Source organism: Canis lupus, chromosome X (genome assembly GCF_011100685.1).
Source record: "Canis lupus familiaris isolate Mischka breed German Shepherd chromosome X, alternate assembly UU_Cfam_GSD_1.0, whole genome shotgun sequence".
In the NCBI taxonomy this organism is placed as follows: Eukaryota; Metazoa; Chordata; class Mammalia; order Carnivora; family Canidae; genus Canis; species Canis lupus.
This window is the reverse complement of record NC_049260.1, coordinates 76,609,282-76,629,574: the sequence shown is the minus strand read 5'-3', so window position 1 is coordinate 76,629,574 and position 20,293 is coordinate 76,609,282. Positions and strand designations below refer to the sequence as shown.

At 38.6% G+C, this 20,293-nt stretch overlaps 2 protein-coding genes across 13 annotated transcripts in view; both read right to left on the bottom strand.

The window, feature by feature from the left end:
• Positions 1–11,001, bottom strand: part of GPRASP1 (G protein-coupled receptor associated sorting protein 1) — a 48,338-nt gene extending 37,337 nt beyond the window's left edge. For 2 of the 12 annotated variants that reach the window (XM_038587925.1, XM_038587926.1), the window contains exons 1-4: positions 10,866–11,001; positions 10,587–10,645; positions 8,500–8,599; positions 6,661–6,717 (exon numbers count right to left, since the gene is read on the bottom strand). The gene's annotated coding sequence lies outside the window, so the exon portion shown is untranslated. Of the gene's footprint in view, positions 1–6,660; positions 6,718–8,499; positions 8,600–10,586; positions 10,753–10,865 lie in introns of all 12 variants that reach the window. The other 10 variants (XM_038587933.1, XM_038587935.1, XM_038587930.1 and 7 more) reach the window with 9 other exon arrangements.
• Positions 6,288–10,348, bottom strand: ARMCX5 (armadillo repeat containing X-linked 5). Its single transcript, XM_038588821.1, has 3 exons — positions 10,309–10,348; positions 8,500–8,599; positions 6,288–8,308 (listed from the first exon to the last, which is right to left on the bottom strand). Exons 1-3 carry the CDS (start codon positions 10,346–10,348, stop codon positions 6,622–6,624), a joined length of 1,827 nt encoding a protein of 608 aa, XP_038444749.1. The 3' UTR covers positions 6,288–6,621.
• Positions 11,002–20,293: the final 9,292 nt, after the last annotated feature.

Here is a 20,293-nt window from a genome sequence, read left to right as displayed (position 1 = left end):
CACAAGGAAAGAACAAAAGAGACCTTATGAATGTAGATATGAGATATAGTTGCAAAAATTCTCAACTAAATACTAGCACACTAAATCTAACAGCATATCAAAAGGATTATACACCATAACCAAGAGGGATTTATTCCAAGAAATCAAGAGTGTAAATATTTGTAAGTCAATCAATGTAATACATCACTTTACTAGAACAGTGTAATACATCACCTTAATAGAACAGCAACAATAAAACCCACATAACAGCCTCATTTAATGCAAAAAAGACATTTGATTAAGTCTGATACTCTTTCATGATAAAAAAATTTCAGAATATTAGGCAGAGTAGGGAACTTCCTTAACATGATAAAGGGCATTTATGAAAAGCCCACAGCTAACATTATACTCAGTAATGAAAGACTAAAAGTTTTCCCCCTAAATTCAGGAAAAAGACAAGCATGCCCATATTCCCCAATGTTATTCAACATTATTCTGAAAGATCTAGCCACAGTAATTAGGACAAAGAAATAAAAGGTATCCAAATAGGAAAGGAAGAAAAAAAAGTATTGCTATTTGTAGATGACATAATCCTATATAGAGAAATTCCCAAAGAGTTCACCAAAAAAGCCGCTAAATTTAATAAACAAATACAGCAAAGTTGCAGGTTACAGCACACAAAAATTTACAAAAGATCAACACACAAGAATCAGTTGTTTCTATATACCAGCAATGAATAATCTGAGAAGGGAATTAGGGAAGCAATTTCACTTACACTAGTATTTAAAAGAATAAAACCTCTAGGAATAAGTGTAACCAAGGAGATGAAAGGCTTGTATATAGACTACAAAATACTGCTAAAAGGATTTAAGGATTTACATGAATATAAAGGTATCCCATGTCCATAGATTGGAAGACTTAATGTTGTTGAGATAATAATATCCCCAAAGCAATCCACTGATTCAATGCAATCCCTATTAAAATCCCAATGTAGGGGGATGGAGTGACTGGGTGACAGGCACTGAGGGGGGCACTTGACAGGATGAGTACTGGGTGTTATAGTATATATTGTCAAATCGAACTTCAATAAAAATATACATAAAAAACTCAATGGCTTCTGTGATGTAAATGGAAAAGCTGATTCTAAAATTCAAATGGAATGGAAAGGGATTCAGATTTTTAAAAAATTTTTTAAAGAAGAAAAAGTTGGAGCACTTACACTTTTGATTTCTAAACTTATTACAAAGCTACAGTAATCAAAACCCTGTGGTACAGGTATAAGATAGACATAGAGATGAATGGAACAGAATTGAGAGTCCCAAAATAAACCAATATGTCTATGGCAAATTGATTTTGACAAGAGCGCCAAGTCCATTAAATGGAGAAAGACTATATTATTCATCAAATGGTGCTGAAACAACTGGATTCCCATATGTAAAAATATGAAGTTGGATCCTTTCTTCATTTCGTATGCAAAAATCAACTCAAAAGGGATCAATGAGTTAAATATAAGTTACAACTATAAAACTCTCAGAAGAAAACAAGAATAAATCTTCCTGGCTTTTGGATCTGGCAATGTATTCTTAGATATGACACCAAAAGCACAAGCAACAAAAGACAAAAAATAGATAAATCTGACATCATCACAATTAAAAACTTTTATGCATCAAAGGACATCATTAACATTAAAAAACCTAGAGTAAAATACTTGCAAATCATATAGCTAATAAGTGACTTGTATCCTTAATATATAAAGAACTACTACAATATAACAACAAAACAACTCAATTTAAAAATAGGCAGAGAACTTGACTAGACATTACTCCAAAGAAGATATGCAAATAGCCAATAAACACATGAAAAAAAGCCCAACACCATTAGTCATTAGGGAAATGCAAATGAAAACTACCATGAAATTGTACTTGATACCTACTAGGATAGCTACTAAAAATGTAAAATAACAAGTATTGCTAAGGATGTAGATAAACTAGAACCCCTGCTGTTACTAATGGAATTGTTAAATGGTGCAGCTGCGGTGGAAAAATTGGGCAGTTCCTCAAATTGCTTAACATAAAATTATTATATGGTTCAGAAATTCTAGTTCTAGGTTTATATTTAAAAATTTTGAAAGCAGGGGATCTCTGGATGGCTCAGCGGTTTAGTGCCTGCCTTCGGCCCAGGGTGTGGTCCTGGAGTCCTGGGATCAAGTCCCATATTGGGCTCCCTGCATGGGACCTGCTTCTCTCTCTGCCTGTGTCTCTGCCTCTCTCTCTGTGTGTCTCTCATGAATAAATAAAATAAAATCTTTAAAAAAATAATAAAAATAAATAAAAATTTTGAAAGAAGAGATTCAAACAGATACTTGTTCACCAATGTTCACTGCAGTATTATTTATAATAGCCAATAAGTGGAAACAACTTAAGTGCCCATCAACAGATAAAGAATATACAAAATTTGGTGCACACACACAGATACACAGATATGCAGACACACACACACAGTGGAATACTCAGGCACAAAAAAGGAATAAAGTTCTAATACATGCTACAACATGGATAAACTTTATTTTTGGAGAGAGAGTGTACACATGGGAAAGGGGGAGGGGCAGAGGGAGAGGGAGAAGCAGACTCTGTGCTGAGGGACGGAGCCAACACTCCTGCCACTCGGGGCTCAATCCCAGGGCCCTAGGATCATGACCTGAGCTAAGATAGATGATTAACTGACTGAGCCACCCAGGTGCCTGAACATGGATAAACACTAAAAACATGCTAAGTGAAATAAACCAGACACAAAAGAACAAAATCATATGATTCTACCTATAATAAATATTCAGGGAAATGAACAATGGGTAGTGGAAGGGGAGGCGGGTGGGGGTATGGGGTGACTGGGTGACGGGCACTGAGGAGGGCACTTGATGGCATGAGCACTGGGTATTATACTATATGTTGGCAAATTGAACTTCAATAAAAATATATTTATATATAAAAGAAATATTCAGAATAGGCATTTTCATGGATACAGAAAGTAGATTAGGAATTACCAGGGGCTGAAGGGAGGAGGGAATTGAGAGTTACTGCTTAATGGTTTATATAGTTTCTCTTTTGGGTGATGAAAAAGTTTGGAAATAGATAGTACTGATGGCTGCACAACATTGTGAATGCAATTAACATCACTGAATTGTGCACATAAAAGTCATTAAAATGGCAACTTTCATGTTATATGTATTTTACCACACTAAAAAGTACTTAAAAACATGTTGAAAATGATGGACCATAAATGCTTAGTTGGGTAGGGAATGAAGATAAAGCCAGGAGGTGTCCTACAGGAACAAAGCAGAAGAGATAAGGGACCTGTGCAATCTTACATCACTCAAACTTAAGTTTGAGATGGGCCATGTACATTACTAATGTAAAGCTATGTGGGGTTATGGAGTTACAAAGTGGGTACATATGCTGGCTCCAGACTCAGACTGCAAAGGTTTGAATCTCAGCTCTGCTGCTAACCAACTCAATGAGCTTGGGCAAGTTAGTTAACCAATCAGTATATCAGCTTTCTCCATGTAAAATGTGGATAGGGGGACCTACTCCATAGGGATGTTTTAGGATTTAAATGAGTTAGTACAAGTAAAGCACATAGGATGGTATCTGGCACACAGTAAACACTTAATGAATGTATAAGTATTAATAATTATTATTACTACACATAATAAAAAGTTCAGGCTTTGAAATTCAGATATTCTCAAAGCCCAAGCTTCCCCCTCTATGCTGACTCTAAATACAAGCTCCAACTTACTAAGAAGATTCCAAGGCACAATATAAAGACACAAATGCTAAAATAGAGGAGTAAATAAAAAACTTTGGAAATGCAGAAGGGGCTATTAATTCCAACATGGACACAAGGAGGATAAGCACGTCAGGGAAGACTTCAAAACAACCTTGCATTTGAGCTGACCTTAAAAGGAATGAGTAGTATGCCCAAAAGCAAAAAAAAAGAAAAAAAAAGGTTTGTAAAAGCATTGCAGTTGGCCTAAGCAAACAAACAAAAGCAGGAAAGTGCATTAAAAGTATGGAAACATTGGCCCATTGTGGTTTGAATGTAGGCCACATAGTGGGATATAATGGGAAAAATAGAAAGGTGAAGGATACAGAGCTCTGAAAGTCTTACTGGGGAATTTGGTGATATTGTAAAGATGAATTCCCATAGAAAAGTCCTCTTTTAAAATTGAGGGTATGGTAGACAGTGTCAGTGTGTGCTAACAGTCCAGGTGTGCTGTAGGAAGATTACTTCGTAACAGGAAGATGAGAAATCCATCCTGATTTTTACTCCCAGGCAGCAACATTTTAGAAGTAGTATCAGATCAGCCCTGATACTACATGGAGTTGCCTGAATTATTTTTCCAGGAAAGGAGTGAAACAAGGGATGAGCAATAGGGTTTTGACTTCAAGCACACCCCAGGAACAATTTAGGAAATGAATGTCTCCCCTAATTCCCACCCAAGGAGAAACCATCAGCTTCTTGCTTTGAAACAAATAGCTGCATACCCCACTCTTTAGCTGATAGAAAATTCCATAGATGTCAACTGATTGTGTGCTCCATAGAGCATTTGAGATAGAGAATATTTCCAAAGGGCCTGGTCCAATTGTATTGTGACAACCCCAACTCTGAAATTAGTACACATAGTTGGAATTCCAGGGGATTAAAAAAATTATAAACAAGCACCTGGGTGGCTCAATAGGTTGAGCATCTGACTCTAGATCTCAGCTCTGGTCTTGATTTCAGGGTTGTGAGTTCAAGCCCTGTGTTGGACTCAATGCTTAATGGAGCCTACTTAAAAAAAATTACAAAGAACTTCAAAAATCTAAGCTGCAATTACATATTGCAAAAACCCTACTTTTTTCACACTTAATGTACATGTGTGGCCAGTTATCCTTCATTTCAATTCCTAAGTGTATAAAAGATGAGTTCAGAACTGACCTTAATGGAAATTAAACTAAGCATGGCTTCTAAAACTGGGAGTATATGAAACCTTGTTCAAGTTTTTCAGTTTAGGTCTTCCATCAAAAACATAAACTAGGAACAAGAGGAAGTTTAAAAGAAAGACTAGTATTTGTACACTGATCCTAATATCTATATTTCTCAATTCTTAGTAGTAAAGGAAAGAGAACAATAACAGCAAAGGAAGCAGAGATGATCCCAGATCCCAATCTATACTCTGAAATCTATGCCAGTAACCCCCAGCCAGAACCTAGTTTTCATTAAGTATAGGCAGGAGGAGCTGAAGCAGTACAGACAAGGCTTCAGCTCTGTAACCTGCACCAATAGATAGGATAATGGAACTAGGGGAATTAATTTCTTCCTAACCACACATCCCTAAAGGACTTTGGAATCCTATAGCCATCTCACTGAGCTCAGCTTGCTGAAATCTGACCAAAAGGGGTCAGCACAAACAAGGTGCTGCCACCAGGATAGGTGCAAAGTACCAAGCCCAAAGTACTGGCAAGCAAACAAAAGCAAGGATGAGAGTAAACAGTCACCAAGGCAAGACAAATGAGACTATCCATGAAGCAGTTTTTGTAGTTGGTCTCCAGGAAGACCTTTCTTTAAGGCCCAGGACTACAGGGGATGAAGCAGTAAACCTGGTACCTTGATGGGGGTACCTGGAGTTTGAGGGCATGGTGGGGCTGGGTCCTTTCAGAATCATACTCCCATGTCTTTGCTGAATGGGAGTGAGAACCAGGAATCCTCCTGGGACTTAAAAAGCTTCAAGGTATCCTGATGAGATATCCTATGTTAAAGGGTGAACAGAGGTTCTGGGACTCAGACTGGAATGAAAGTATATATGTTCCCTTTCTCCTAGGACTGTGTCCTCACCCCCTTCCCCAGATGAGCCCAGAATGTCATCTAGTAGCATAGTCCTCTCTCATGGTATTGAGTGATTCCATTCCTTGAACACGTTGAAACTACAGGATCTATGTGAACTTATTTTGTTTGTACCCTCCGTCCCACACACAAAGACAGTACTCTTTATCATCTTTGTGATAATTGTGCTTTATCCTTCTAACTAGACTTCATGGTTTTTTTTGTTTTGTTTGTTTTTTAATTTTTATTTATTTATGATAGTCACACAGAGAGAGAGAGGGAGGAAGAGACATAGGCAGAGGGAGAAGCAGGCTCCATGCACCGGGAGCCCGAGGTGGGATTCGATCCCGGGTCTCCAGGATCGTGCCCTGGGCCAAAGGCAGGCGCTAAACCGCTGCGCCACTCAGGGATCCCTCTAACTAGACTTCAACTGAAGAACTACGACAATGTTTTCATCAGTTTTAGCGTATAACTTTATTAACACGTAAATAAAGTCTCAAATGAATACACTTATGTCAATATAAAGCACAGAAATATAGCTTACTCAGGATGAATAGATTCATTATCAGGTAATGTTGCAGAAATACTAAAAATATCTCAATTTATATAGCACAATAAAAATCAACAAACACTCAAAGCTCTCAAGATCATTTGGTATCCATAAAATCGCTTCCTTCAATCAATAGAAATAACATAAATATTTAACTTACAATTATAATATGCATGGCTTCATATTACAACACCAAAAAAATTGTTCACGGTTTTGTGAGAACATACAGCTATTCAGAGTTTGAGTATTAATCGTATAACTTTATCTCTCACCTCAGGATCACTGTGCTCTGCTAAGTCTTGGAGTTTCTGACCAAACTCTTTTGCTTCCTGGAATATGGAAATAAGCTCAGATTTAGTGAACTCTTCCTTGGTAAACAGCTTCGCCTTCTTTTTGAATTGGAAATTTATATTCTCAAATATTTCAATGATACTAAGAATATTGGCCTTTGACTCATTCTTGTTAAAGGGTGCGACCAATGATGATAGTACTTTGGCACTAATCAGTTCTCTTGTATTGGCTTGATTTTTAGACAAGCGCAAGAAGACTTTTAAAACATAAAACTTAGTTTTGACACTTCCATTGTTTAACAAAGTAAGGAAATCTGGAATGTAATTTGCAATTATATGGTGATCCTCAAATTTCACACTCAGGTGCACTAATAATTTTAGTCCAGCCAGTTGCACAGGGGAGTTCAATGGATAAGAGATTATGTCCTTACAAACTTGATGTATGTATGACTCTGCTGGTTTTCGTTCTTCAGAAGACTCAGAGTTATCATCTACCATATTTAAAGCTCTAGGGTGTTCTGTAACATTGGGATTACTGACCAAGTTTTCAATCATAACAGTAATACCTACATCATGAATTATATCTTGGGTAAATGGATAAGCAGGACTGATGCCCATTATCATAGTAGCTATTTCATGAATAAAAGGATCCTTAGTTAACTTAAGTAGGGCAACGAGTTTATCAAACTCTTTAGGCTCCAAACTAAAGTCACGTGATTTACAGCGGCAGGCTCTTGGATTGGGCCCATACTTTTCCCTATACCTAACTTGGTTTTTTATCTCAGCTAAGGTTTGGAAGTAGGGCCCTTTATAGGGTGGGATCTTGGTCAGAGGCCGAATTCCCAGAGGAGTTTCAATCAAGGTCTCAACCAGAGTCCAATTCCCTTCTGGAGGCAAGGATGGCTCCCCTCCCTCTATTGGGACTAGGACACTATACCTGGCCCTTGACCATGCTGCTGCTTTTTGCTTTATGGTGAGTTCAGGTTTGGGTATGGGCTTGGGCTTTTCCTGGATCTTAGGTGGAGGCTTATAAACTTGAGAAGGAGTCTCCTCTTCAGGCCAGAACCAGGATCCTACACTAGGCTCTTCTCCGGTCCAGAACCAGGAGCAGACATTTTCTTCATCCTCATCACTGGACTCGATTATAATACCAGCTCTGTCCCCAGCCTCAGCCCTGAATTTGATGTCATCCTCTCTCTTTCTCTCGGGCCTGGACTCAATACTGGCCTTATCATCAGCCTTGGCAAAGGACCTGATAGCAGTTTTACTTCCAGCAGCAGCCTTGACTTCACACTTGGTTATTGCACTGACCCTGGCCATAGGCATCACCTTTGACTTGGTTTGGGGCACTATACCAGGTTCTGCCACGGATTTTGCCTTAGTCTCAGTCATGACTCTATTCTTAGTCATAGTTTCCATCTTGCCCACATCCCTTGTCACAGCCACGGCCTCAGTGCAGGTCACTGTCTGTGTCCTGGCCACTGCTCCATCCCCAGCCTTGGCCTGGGTCACTGTTCCTGTTTCCAGTTCTGCCTCACCCACTGCCTTGGCCTGGATCCTAGCCTTGGCTCTAGGGTTGGCAGGGCTACTGATTCCAGCTTTTAGGGCAGTCCCAGCACCTGCTCTGCCCCTGCCTCAGCCTCAGAGCCAGTCATGATCCAAGTTAAAGGCAAGGCCAAGTTATATACCCCAACCCCGTCTCAGCCTTGACTGAAGGTCTGTCCCAGGTTGGTGTTTTCATACAAAGTCCATTCGTCACTCAGCCCCCTTTCCACCTACAAGCTCTGCCAATGATATAAACAACGTGCAGAGGAAGCTCACTCAGGGAAAGGAAGAATGGCTTTGTGCCTGAGCGCAGCCCTGTGGAGGGTGGTGGTCTTCAGCCACTCCAAGGCCACCAGATCTGCCACTGAAGTTGGACCTAGGAGTGGAGGAAGGAAATGGGGCTTTGAGTCTCTTCCAATGTATTTCTTACGTTGATTAGCACAGAGAGACAGGAGAGTATGAACATTCAGGGCTAAGTGAGAGAGGTAGATAATTATCAAACTCTCTCTCTCCTCATTTCACACTCTCTACAAAACTTCAGGTGCTACTAATTTTCTTTCTAGACACAAAACAGGAGTATGGAGTGGGAAAGCTTAATGGGAATGAGAGAGACTAAGGAATCCCTAGACTGGCTCTTTATCCCTGCTGGACTACTACTTCATCCTACACGTCTACTGAGGAAGTCTCCATATTCATACCAAACTTCACTGATCTGGAGTAATTTTCTCCTCCTTTCCTTGCTTCCGATGTTGACAAGCCCTATGGCAGACCTACAGGCAGATCAATGGACAAATAAACAAATCGGAGGATATGGACACTGACCTCATGGTAGAAAGATCATGGTCCTTGGTCTAGTTCCTATATTTGTAGTTTGTGTAATGTTTCCCTCCTTCTGGTCCCATACCACCATCGCCCTAATTCAGGACTGATCCTCCTTCTCCCTGTTGCCCACCATTTTACTATTCAGTGACTGTCCTTTCATTTCTCTAGTTTAAAATTGGCTTAGGTGAAGCATAAAAATAGGAAAAGCAAGTGGGAAATCGGAAAAACAAGTGTTACCCTTCTATACTCCCAAAGCTTTCAAAGACTCCTATCTAAATCAGCAGGGAACCAAAGAGGGGTTAGTAAACTGGCAAAACAAAAGAGAATAGAATTCCCTAGTCTCAATCTTCTCCTGTCTACCCTCACACCAATCGTTAACTGATACAGGGCATGTTTCTTTTCATTATTTCCTAGGTTCAAGCTGGGTTACCATTTGTAAACCTTCACAACAGAGTTCCACAGACCTGGAGATGGGTCCATAGCCAGAGAGTCACAAATGTGGTGATAAATAAGTAAATGAAGACACATGAGACAATGGAGACTAATTCCTTAGGAGAGATCAGCACCTGGGACACCTATCCTTTCTGGAGACAGGTACCTGTTTGCCAAAATTTTCTGTGTCCCTTTCTTCCTCCCTCTCCCTTCATGTTCCTCTGCTCCACTCCTAAAGTCTGACAATTCCCCTACACAGACAACTCCTACATCCCTAACAAGATAGTGGTGGTGGTAGTAGAGATGAAATGCTCAGACAAGCCATGGAAATTGGCTGCAAATAAATGAAAAGTATTATCTCCAAATTTCATCTAAGCGTTTGTTTCCTTCCTCTCCCTAAAGCCTATCATTTTCTGCAACACAGCAGGAGTAAGGGAGGACTGTTTACAAAGCATGTAGAAAGGAGATCTGGAGTTTCACCTAGATTCCTGCCTGTTCTAGTCTTAGCCATCTACCAACTCCAAACACTGCCCACTCCACAGAAATTAGGCCCAGCGTCCTTTTCTTATCCCCTCCCTCTGAGGTCCAAGGCCCTCTACAGATCTTTACAAAAACATCTGTACCGAAAACTTCAGAACAGACCTAAATATGTAAACGCATGATACACACCCAAAGACCAAACAAAAAGGCAGTGAGAGAGACTTGGTTATTAATGGTCTGACTAGTAACCAGGACATGAGACCATTTTCTAATCCAGGGCCTTGATTATCAAACACTTGAAACTGCTTTTTACACTCTCCCTCCCAGGGTTCCCCTGACAACCACGCTCACCTACAGCAATAGCCCCTCCTTCCATTATACAAACCGCCATTTCTCCGCTAGAAGCCGCTACTATACTCCTTTACCTTCCCAAATACGGTCGGAGGTGGAGTTAGTGTCTGGAAATCAAGCTAGCAAGATCATTTTAAATTTATAGTTGCGTGCCACTCAAATTACCCCTGTCCCCCTCTCCCTTTCACCGCCCGCGCCCCACGACCAGATCACTTTTCCCAGATTTCTCTCTGATACCCATATCCACACTCCCAAGAAATGCCCGCCTTCTCACTGACCTGCTCTGCTTGGATCAGAGGCAGTTCTCTTATTTCCTTGCCTCAAGGGGTGCTGTGCCCTACAGAAAGAGGGACGGACAGTCAGCTGGACACGAGGACTCGAGACAATGGCGGCGACTACGTTTGTGGATTGGCCCGGCACCTGGGATTTCGGACGTGAAACCTGCTTTGTCATATTAAGGGCCGTAACTTGCAAACAATTGCCACTTTTTGGTATTCCCTTACCCCCCTACCCAAAGCTCCTCCGATACCCACGTCTAGTGACTAATTAACAGCTACCTTCTCCTCCGCAGACTTTGCTTTGCCACGTCCCCGTACCCATATCCGCAGCCGCAGTCTCTGGAGAGTTGTGTAAGGCGATCCGGCCTTACAGAAGCGGAGTGATACTAAGCTTTGTATAGCGCCACTGCGCCCTCTGTCGGTGAGCTCAACTCTAGCCTTTTCTCATCCTGGTAAGAGCTGGAGCGGCATTTGAACGTAGAAGAAGCGGCGCGATACAGAGGGAAGCAGACCAACACTAAAGGGTCTCAGCATTAGTTAGTTCCCTTCTTTCAGGATCTTCCCCCAACCAAGCCAACACTTTTGCTTTTTCTTGAACTGAAGCGCATGTGGATTATCAGGCGGTGGCGTCGCTGACTCCACTCTGGCCCGACCATGCGGAAGGATACCTCAGTGTCTTACACACTTTCCAAAGTCCTAGGTCCACCTAAAGAGGCGGGTTGGGGGAGGGGATGAGAGGGTCGACAAAGAGGCTCAAGACTGAGGGAAGAGGGTACATTCTAATCTATTCCAAAAGCCGTCAATGAGAGAAGACACCTCAAGCTGAAGCACCAAGCACTTAATTCTCTGCACAAAATGGGATACTGTGGGCTTGGTGTCTGGAAGACTACTCTGGTCTGACTTGCTGAACAATATCAAACATCATGGGCTTTTATTGCTATCTTCTAAGTTTCTCATCTTATTGCCTACCGTGTTTCTTGTACTAAAATAGTAAAGGCAAAATGGGATAAAGATATGGGGAAAGCAGTAAAGGAGAGAAGCATCTTAATTCCAAATATTCTTGTGTGTACCTATCCCATTCTCACGCCCTGCCTCTCCTCCTGTCCACAGTATTTCTTGCACCTAAATATGTGTGGTCTTGAGCGTGCACAAGAGGGTAACAATTCTGTACTCATGAAAGAAGCTTACTCATCAAATAACCTTGTACCTGTAAACCACCTATGTTGGAGGTTCTATGGTGGCCTTCCCAAATTTTTTCATTGCTTATGGGGCGGTGGAAAGGAAGAAGGTGGGAAGGGGTTCCCGTGGAGGCCTCGTTACTGTTTCTGTTCTAAAGGAAAGCAGACCTTGCCCTCTAACACAAAGAAACAAACCACTGATCTGTGCCAAGTCATTCTTTATGCCACGCTGCTTTTTTTCTCACTTGAAACGGTAGCACACTGTGCCATTTCTAGGTCCCTACAGTTGCTCAAGAAAAAGGGCCTGTCTCTGTAAGGATCCAAACCGGTCATGCAATCCTTCCTATCTGTCACCTCACGGCCAGGTGTCAGGCACTAGTTAGGGATGGTCTGGCTTCTCTTCCACATTTCTATCTAAGGAAAGGGATACTACCCATGTACTTCTCAAGGCAGATCCTAGCTGCTCTCCTGCCTCCTTTTCTCTCACCTGCCTAATGAATGCATATGCTTTATCTCTGAATATATAAAATTCTTTGAATTTGCATTCCAAGCACTGTCAGGAGGGAATTTGAATTAGACTGTAAGTTCCATGAAGGAAGGGCCACTTTCTCAGTCTTGTTCACCACTGTATTCTCAGTGTTATACATGGAAGACAAAGTAGTCAGTTAATAGTTGAAGGAAGTGAAGACCATTGACTCATGAGAATTCCACGATATCTTCTGTTGATTATAGATCAATGCCTGCCTAAAAGTATGTCTTTGTCTTTAATGTCTGTAACCCCAGAGCGTAGCCTAGAGTCTGCCACACAGGAGATGCTTTATATGTGATTTTTCAATAGAGGAGGGAGGAAGCAAGAGTTTACTAAAATATATTTTAGAAAGAAACTTGGGGTATCTTAATATCTCATACTGTAATAACATTTGGTGGATACATATAATTTGGATTTGGTGCTTTGTTACTCTTTTTTGGTCTTCTTTTTTTAAAGATTTTATTTACTTATTCATGAAAGACACAGAGGAGAGAGAGAGGCAGAGACACAGGCAGAGGGAGAAGCAGGCTGCATGCAGGGAGCCTGATGTGGGACTCCATCCCAGGACTCCAGGATCACGCCCTGGGCCAAAGGCAGGCACTAAACCCCTGAGCCACCAAGGGATTCCCTCTTTTTTGGTCTTCTATTCATGTTTAGAATTATGCCTTACTAAGCTCCCTAATATAGTGCAAACCCCTATGAACTTATAAAGAAAGGATAATGACCAACAATCCAGTAGAAAAACAAATGACAAGACTGTTCATTAAAAAGACAAGTCAAGGGACATGTGCACAAATGCACATAACTATTGACCAGCAATTATACTTAAAGAATCTATCCTAATGTAATATTTGTACATTGCAAAATACTATATGTAAAAAAATATTCACTGCAGAATTTTTTAATAGTAAAAGATTGGAAAGATTCTAAATAATTATAAATAGTAAAATTGTGGTGTATCTCCCTGTAATATGCAGCTATTAAAAAGAAAGAGCAGCTCTATCTATGTATACTGATATGGAATGATGTCCAAAACACATTTTTAAGTGAAGAAAACAGGGTGCATAGCAATGTTTAGCGTGCCATCATTTGCTTAATGATACTTTACTACATATATGTATACATTGAATATCCCTGTTAATATCAACAAGTAACTGGTAACAGTGCTTGCCTTTTTTGAAGGGTAACCTATTTGCAGAGAAAGTGGAAGGAGACTTGAAGACTTACCTGTGTGAACTTTTGTGCTTTTGGAATTTGGAACCCCATGTTTGTATTAACCACTCAAAAATAAAATTTAATTTAATATATTCCTTAGAATCATAGGATATTTAATAACCTATACCAAAAAAAAAAAAAAAACCTATACCACATGTTCTTAGGAATGCTAAAACTCTGCAGGCCTACACCCTTGGATTCTAAGCTGGGCCACTGTGTCAGGAAAAAACAGTGAGAGAGTCCTTTTTGTTTGTTTAGGAATATTTCTAATTCTGCAATAACATTAGTGAGGGTAGGTGGCTTACCCTCCAGATTTGAAGGACGAGCTTCTAATACTTCTTTACACACTTTTCCTGTGCGATTCACAATGTAGTTTACTAAGTAAGTCCATAATAAATGCTATTCTAGTACTACTACTACTACCAAAGATAATGCTTTCCATTTAGGAGAATGTATTTGAATCCATACAGAAATCAGATGTAAAACAGCACTGTTGATACTTATGAAACACTCAAAGAATAGAAGGGGTACCTATTGAAAACAATGATTATTGTTTGTTTATGATTATTGTTTGTATATGGGAGATATACATTCTATTTCTTAGGCACCTTTATTGTTTTGGAAAGGTTCCAGATTTGGGCACATCCATTGGAGGAAACAGAGAACAGTGAGATAGTTCTCACGATCATACTTTTAACTAAATCCATAGGTTGCTTTAGAACTGTTCCTTAGGGGCACCTGTGTGGCTCAGTCAGTTAAGTGTCCAACTCTTAGTTTCAGCTCAGATCATTATCTCATGGGTAGTGAGATTGAGCCCTGTATCAGGCTCTGTGCTCAGCAGGGAGTCTGCTTGAATATTTTCTCCCTCTGCCTCTCTTGACTCTCTCTCAAAAATAAATAAATGAATCCTTAAAAAAAAAAGAAATGTTCCTTATCCCAAAAATGGTTCAGCTTCTTTTCTATTGTATTTTTTCTATTGAAATTGCTAGGAATGTGTCTCTTCCATATCCTTTAACTTATTTTTTATTACATAAGTTATATATGTTCACAGTAGAAAACCTAGTAATTATATGGAAAATTAAAAATATATATATTGCATTTCCTAACACTGATAAATACTCCTAACATTTTGATATATACCCTCCCAGACTTTTATCAATGCCAATATGTGTATATATATTTACACACATATACACACACACATTTTTCAAGAAAAGATTTCATTATACTTATTTCATTGTAATCAGTTATCTTTTCAGCAGCATAAAACATGCTGTTTTTTTTCTCCCATTTTAAAAACACACTATCTTGAGGCCCCTATTTCCCCCAAAGCTTCTGCTTCCACCATTTCTTGGTTCAAAGATTTTTCTACTTGTTTATTTATAGTAGTTTGCAATTTGCTTTCTTAAAATTATGTTTAGGAAAATTTTAATGACATAGGGAAAACTCTTATGAAATGATGCCAAGTGAAAAAATATATTCTCTAAAACAATTTTATCCAGAATATAAATTATATAGGGAAATGGTATGTGCAAAGAAAAGCAAAAATCAGTAGTTATTGTATTTATGATTTCGATTATAGTTTTCCCCATAGTTTTATAACCTGTATTTCCCACATTTCTACAGTAATTATATTATATTCATGAAAAATTCAGTATTATTTTAAAAGATCTCACAGTGGAGTGGGATTGATACTTGGGAGTGGTATTTATATATATTATAGTAAGTATATTTTTAATTTTATAATAAACTACACAACCATTGTCTGAACTTGCCATACTGTTTTATATTCCCAACAAAAATGCATGTGATTTCAAATTGCATCACACTCTTTCCAGCACCTGATATTGTCAGCCTTTTTATTTTATTTTTTAAGGATTTTGCTTATTTATTCATGAGAGATACACACAGAGAGAAAGAGGCAAAAACACAGGCAGAGGGAGAAGCAGGCTCCATGCAGGAAGCCCAACATGGGACTCGATCCAGGTCTCCAGGATCACGCCCTGGGCTGAAGGTGGCGCTAAACCGCTGAGCCACCGGGGCTGCCCTGTCAGCCTTTTTAAAATTAGGAATTAGGGACGCCTGAGTGGCTCAGTGGTTGAGCATTTGCCTTTGGCTCAGGGCATGGTTTCGGGGTCCTGGGATCGGGTCCCACATTGGGCTTCCCTCAGGGAGCCTGTTTCTCCCTCTGCCTAAGTCTCTGCCTCTCTGTGTCTCATGAATAAATAAATAAAATCTTTAAAAAATTAAAATAGATTTAGAAATTATCGAGATTTCATATAAGTTTCTCATTTTAATTTTAATTTGCAATTCCATGATGATAAATAATGTTGAATATCCCTTTATGTGCTCATTGGCCATTTATATATCTCCTTTTGTGACAAATCCACTGTTGTTTGCACATTTGATATTATATTTGTTTTGCATTTTACATTGGATTGGATTTTATTGGATTTTTAAATATTTTATATTTGATTTTATATTGGATTGTCTTCATATTATTGATTTGTAAATTTTATTATTTTTTTGATTTGTAACTTTTTAAATATATTCTGCATATAAATCCTTTGTTAGATATCTCTTGCAAGTATTTTCATTATCTTAATGTTGTCTTTCTAGGAGCAAAACATTTTAAGATGTTTAATTTTTTTTCTCTTAGGGTTCATGATTTTTTGTCCTAAAAATCTTTTCTTTTTTTAAGATTTTTTTTTATTTATTCATGAAAGACAGACATAGGCAGAGGGAGAAGCAGGCTTCTCACAGGGAGCCCAATGTAGGACTCAAACCCAGGACACCAGGATCACGCCCTGAGCCAAAGGCAGACGCTCAACCACTGAGCCACCCAGGTGTCCCTAAGAAATCTTTTCTACCTCAAAGTTACAAAGAATTTCTCCTACATTGTCTTGTAGACACTTTATAGTTTGAGCTCTTATTTTGAAGTCCACAATAAATTTCAAGTAAATTTTCTGTAAAATGTATGGTAAGGATCTAGGTTCATTTCCCGCCCCCCCCCAAAAAAATATACAGTAGAACCAGCTTTATTTGTTAGAAGGACTGACTGTCCATTCCCTTGATCACTTAAATTATCTGAGTACCTTTTTAAAAAATCAATTGATGGCTTATATTTGTCTATTTCTAGACTCTATCTTGCTGCATTAATCCATGTTTATGTCCTTATACCAATGCCTCATTTATAGCTTAAAAATCAGCAGTGTAAGTCCTTCAACATTGTTTTTCTTTTCATATTGTTATTGCTCTTCCAGGTCCTTTGAATTTTTAAATAAATTTGATAATTTGGTTGTCTATTTTTATGAAAAATATGTCTAATAAGGAACTTGGATCTGGAATATATAAAGAATTCTTACAACTCAATAACAAAAAGACAAAAAAAGATCCAATTAAAACATAAAGCATTTGGATAGGGACTTCCCCAAAGAAGATATATAAATGACCAAGCATATGAAAAGATGACCAACATCAGAAATCATTAGGGAAATGCAAATTAAAAACCATAGGGAGGGCGCCTGGGTGGCTCAGTCAGTTAAACATCTGCCTTCGGTTCAGCTCATGATCCCAGAGTACTGGGATCTAGCCCCACATTGGGATTTTTGCTAAGCAGAGAGCCTGTTTCTCCCTCTCCCTCTGCCTGCCACTCTGCCTATTTGTGCTCGCGCACTCTCTTTCTCAAATAAATAAAATCTTAAAAAAAAAAAAAAACTACAGGGAGATACCACTCTATACCCATTAGAATGGCTATATTAAAACAACTCAAAACAGAGATCCCTGGATGGCTCAGCAGTTTAGTGCTTGCCTTTGGCCCAGGGTGTGATCCTGGAGTCCTGGGATTAATTCCCACATCAGGCTTCCTGTGTGGAACCTGCTTCTCCCTCTGCGTATGTCTCTGCCTCTCTTTCTGTGTGTTTCTCGTGAATAAATAAATAAAATCTTTTTAAAAAACCACACAAAACAAAAAAACCCATATAACATAACAAGTGTTGGAAAAGATGTGGAGAAACTCTTGTGTATTGCTAGTGGGAATGCAAAAATGGGGCAGCAATTGTGGAAAATAATATGGCAGTTCCTCAAAAAATTAAACATAGATTTACCATATGATCCAGCAATTCTATTTCTATGTATATGCCCAAAAGAATTGAAAGCATGGACCCAAACAGATATTTATACACCAATGTTCACTGCAGCATTATTTGCAATAGCAAAAAGGTAGAAGCAACCCAAATGCCCATTGACAGATGAATGGATAAACAAAATATAGTATATACATGCCATGGAATATTATTTAGCCATAAAAAGGAATGAAGCACTGGTACATGCTACAATCTAAATGAACCTTGAAAACATGCTAAATGAAGTCACAAAGGACCATATATAGAATGATTTCATTTATATGAAACATCCAGAATCCACAGATCTAGAAAGTAGATTAGTGTTTGCCAGAGGCTAGGGAAAGGGAGAAATGGGGCATGACTGCTTAATAGATATGGCAGATATGAGAATGCTTTTGGGGTGATGAAAATGTTATGGAACTAGATAATGGTGATGTTTGTAGAAAATTTGATTATACTAAATACCACTAAATTGTATACTTTAAAATGGTTAAAAAGGTGAATTTTATGTTATGTGACATTTTCCACAATAAAAAATAGCTAAAACATGGACTAACCTTGGAAACATTCCTAAATGAAAAAAAAGTAATTTATGTAAAATATCCAGGATAGGTAAACAACAGTGACAGAAAGCAGATTAGTGATTGCCAGAAACAGGATGGAGGAGGAATGGTAGTGAGTGATTAATGGTATGAAGTTTCTGAATAATTTCTGAAACTAGATAATGGTGACGGTTGTATAACATTTTGGGTATACTTAATGCCACTTAATTATATGCTTTAAAATGCTAAAAAAAGGGGGGGGGAACCTGGGTGGCTCAGTCAGTTAAGGTCTGCCTTTGGCTCAGGTCATGATCCCAGAGCCTAGGATCAAGCCCCCACTCCATGGGGCCCTCTGCTCAGCAGGGAGCCTGCTTCTCCTCTCTCTGTCCCCTCTCCCCACTCAATCTCTCTCTCTCTCTCTCTCAAATAAATAATCTTTTAAAAAATAAATAAAATGCTTAAAATGGTAAATGTTATGATGTCTGTATTTTACCAAAAATTTTTAAATCCAAAATATCACTGCTTTAAATTTTCCATAAAGTAGTGTAACACAACCTCAAATACTACACTAAATCTATTTTAATACCCTCTAACCGAGATGTCCCATGGTTCTGCATGCTGTATGTTGTCTCACAAAACAAAGAGTAATGGATACAGCTTACTCAACTTCAAGTGTATTCCTGTGTTCTTTGGCTGGAGGATATTGAATTTAAAGCTTATTTTAAAGGTTGAAACTGTATTGCCTAATTTCAAAATTATTTAAAAATTTTCTATAGTATATATATTATATATATTTAAATTGTTAGCATAATTTCACTGTTATTGAGGAATATACTGTTAAAAATCAAAATTCAACTGAGTAAATATTGACGATCTTATTGACTTTATTCATTGAATCATGAATCAGTCAGCATCCCATTTAGCAGATAGAAAGGAGATCCAAGGGCAGCCCGGGTGGCTCAGTGGTTTAGCGCCACCTTCAGCCCAAGGTGTGATCCTGAAGACCAGGGTTCGAGTCCCATGTCCGGCTCCCCGCATGGGGCCTGCTTCTCCCTCTGCCTGTGTCTCTGCCTCTCTCTCTCTCTCTCTCTCTCTCTCTCTGTGTCTCTCATGAATAAATAAATAAAATCTTTAAAAAAAGAAAGGAGCTCCAAGGAATTATACAAAATGAAAGGCCTATAGGCAGAAAGGAGCAAAAACAAGAAAGTTATACTAGCAAAAAGTGGATTTGTTGTAGAAAGATTGCTTTTCTTTAGGGGAATTGCAGGGGTCTACCAGGTAGACTACTTCACTAGTGCTGATCAGGTAGCTCCTGACTGACTTGTCCAAGATTACACTTCTGGGGGAGGTCAAAAATATAATTAAGGTAAAACTTGACTTGGTAACTTGGTTCTTAGCAGAAATGACTCCACTTTGGGCCTTTTGTTTTGTTTTTAACAATATTGTTGATTTCAGTTGCTTGCAATGCATTGAGAAATTTGTTCTCATGAAAAATGTTCCATGTTCTATATTCACTTGAAAAAATGTTTATAATATTGTATATAAATGTATATAATAAAGAATGAACATTCTTTAATTGTTTATTTTACAATTCTATGTCAATGAGGTTAAGTTTATTAGTCATTTGTTTCAAATTTTCCATATATCAACTGGATTTTTCTGTTTGTTCTAACACTTATCAAAAGACTCATGTTAATGCCTACCACCTTGTGTTTTTTTTTTAACTAGTCCTTTTACTTCTACAATTTATCCTTTGTATGTTTTGGAACTATGTTATTTGGAATACACGAATGTAGGATTATAATATCACGGTGGATTGACCCTTAACTTTATGAAAGTTCCCTATTTCTAATAATGTTTATTCCCTTTATGTCTACATTTTTAATATTATTATAGCTACATCCTATAAAATTCCTGTGCTTTAATTTTTATGCTATATCTGTTGATGCAGCCTAATAGTTTTCTCTTTAAATTCAGCTTCACAGTTGTCCCTTTTTAAAATATTTATTTCTTTATCTTTGGTGGGGAGGGGAAAAGGGAGAGAGAGAGAGAGAGAGAGAGAGAATCTCCAGCAGTCTCCCCGCTGAACATAGAGCCCAAAGGCAAGGCTTGATCCTGT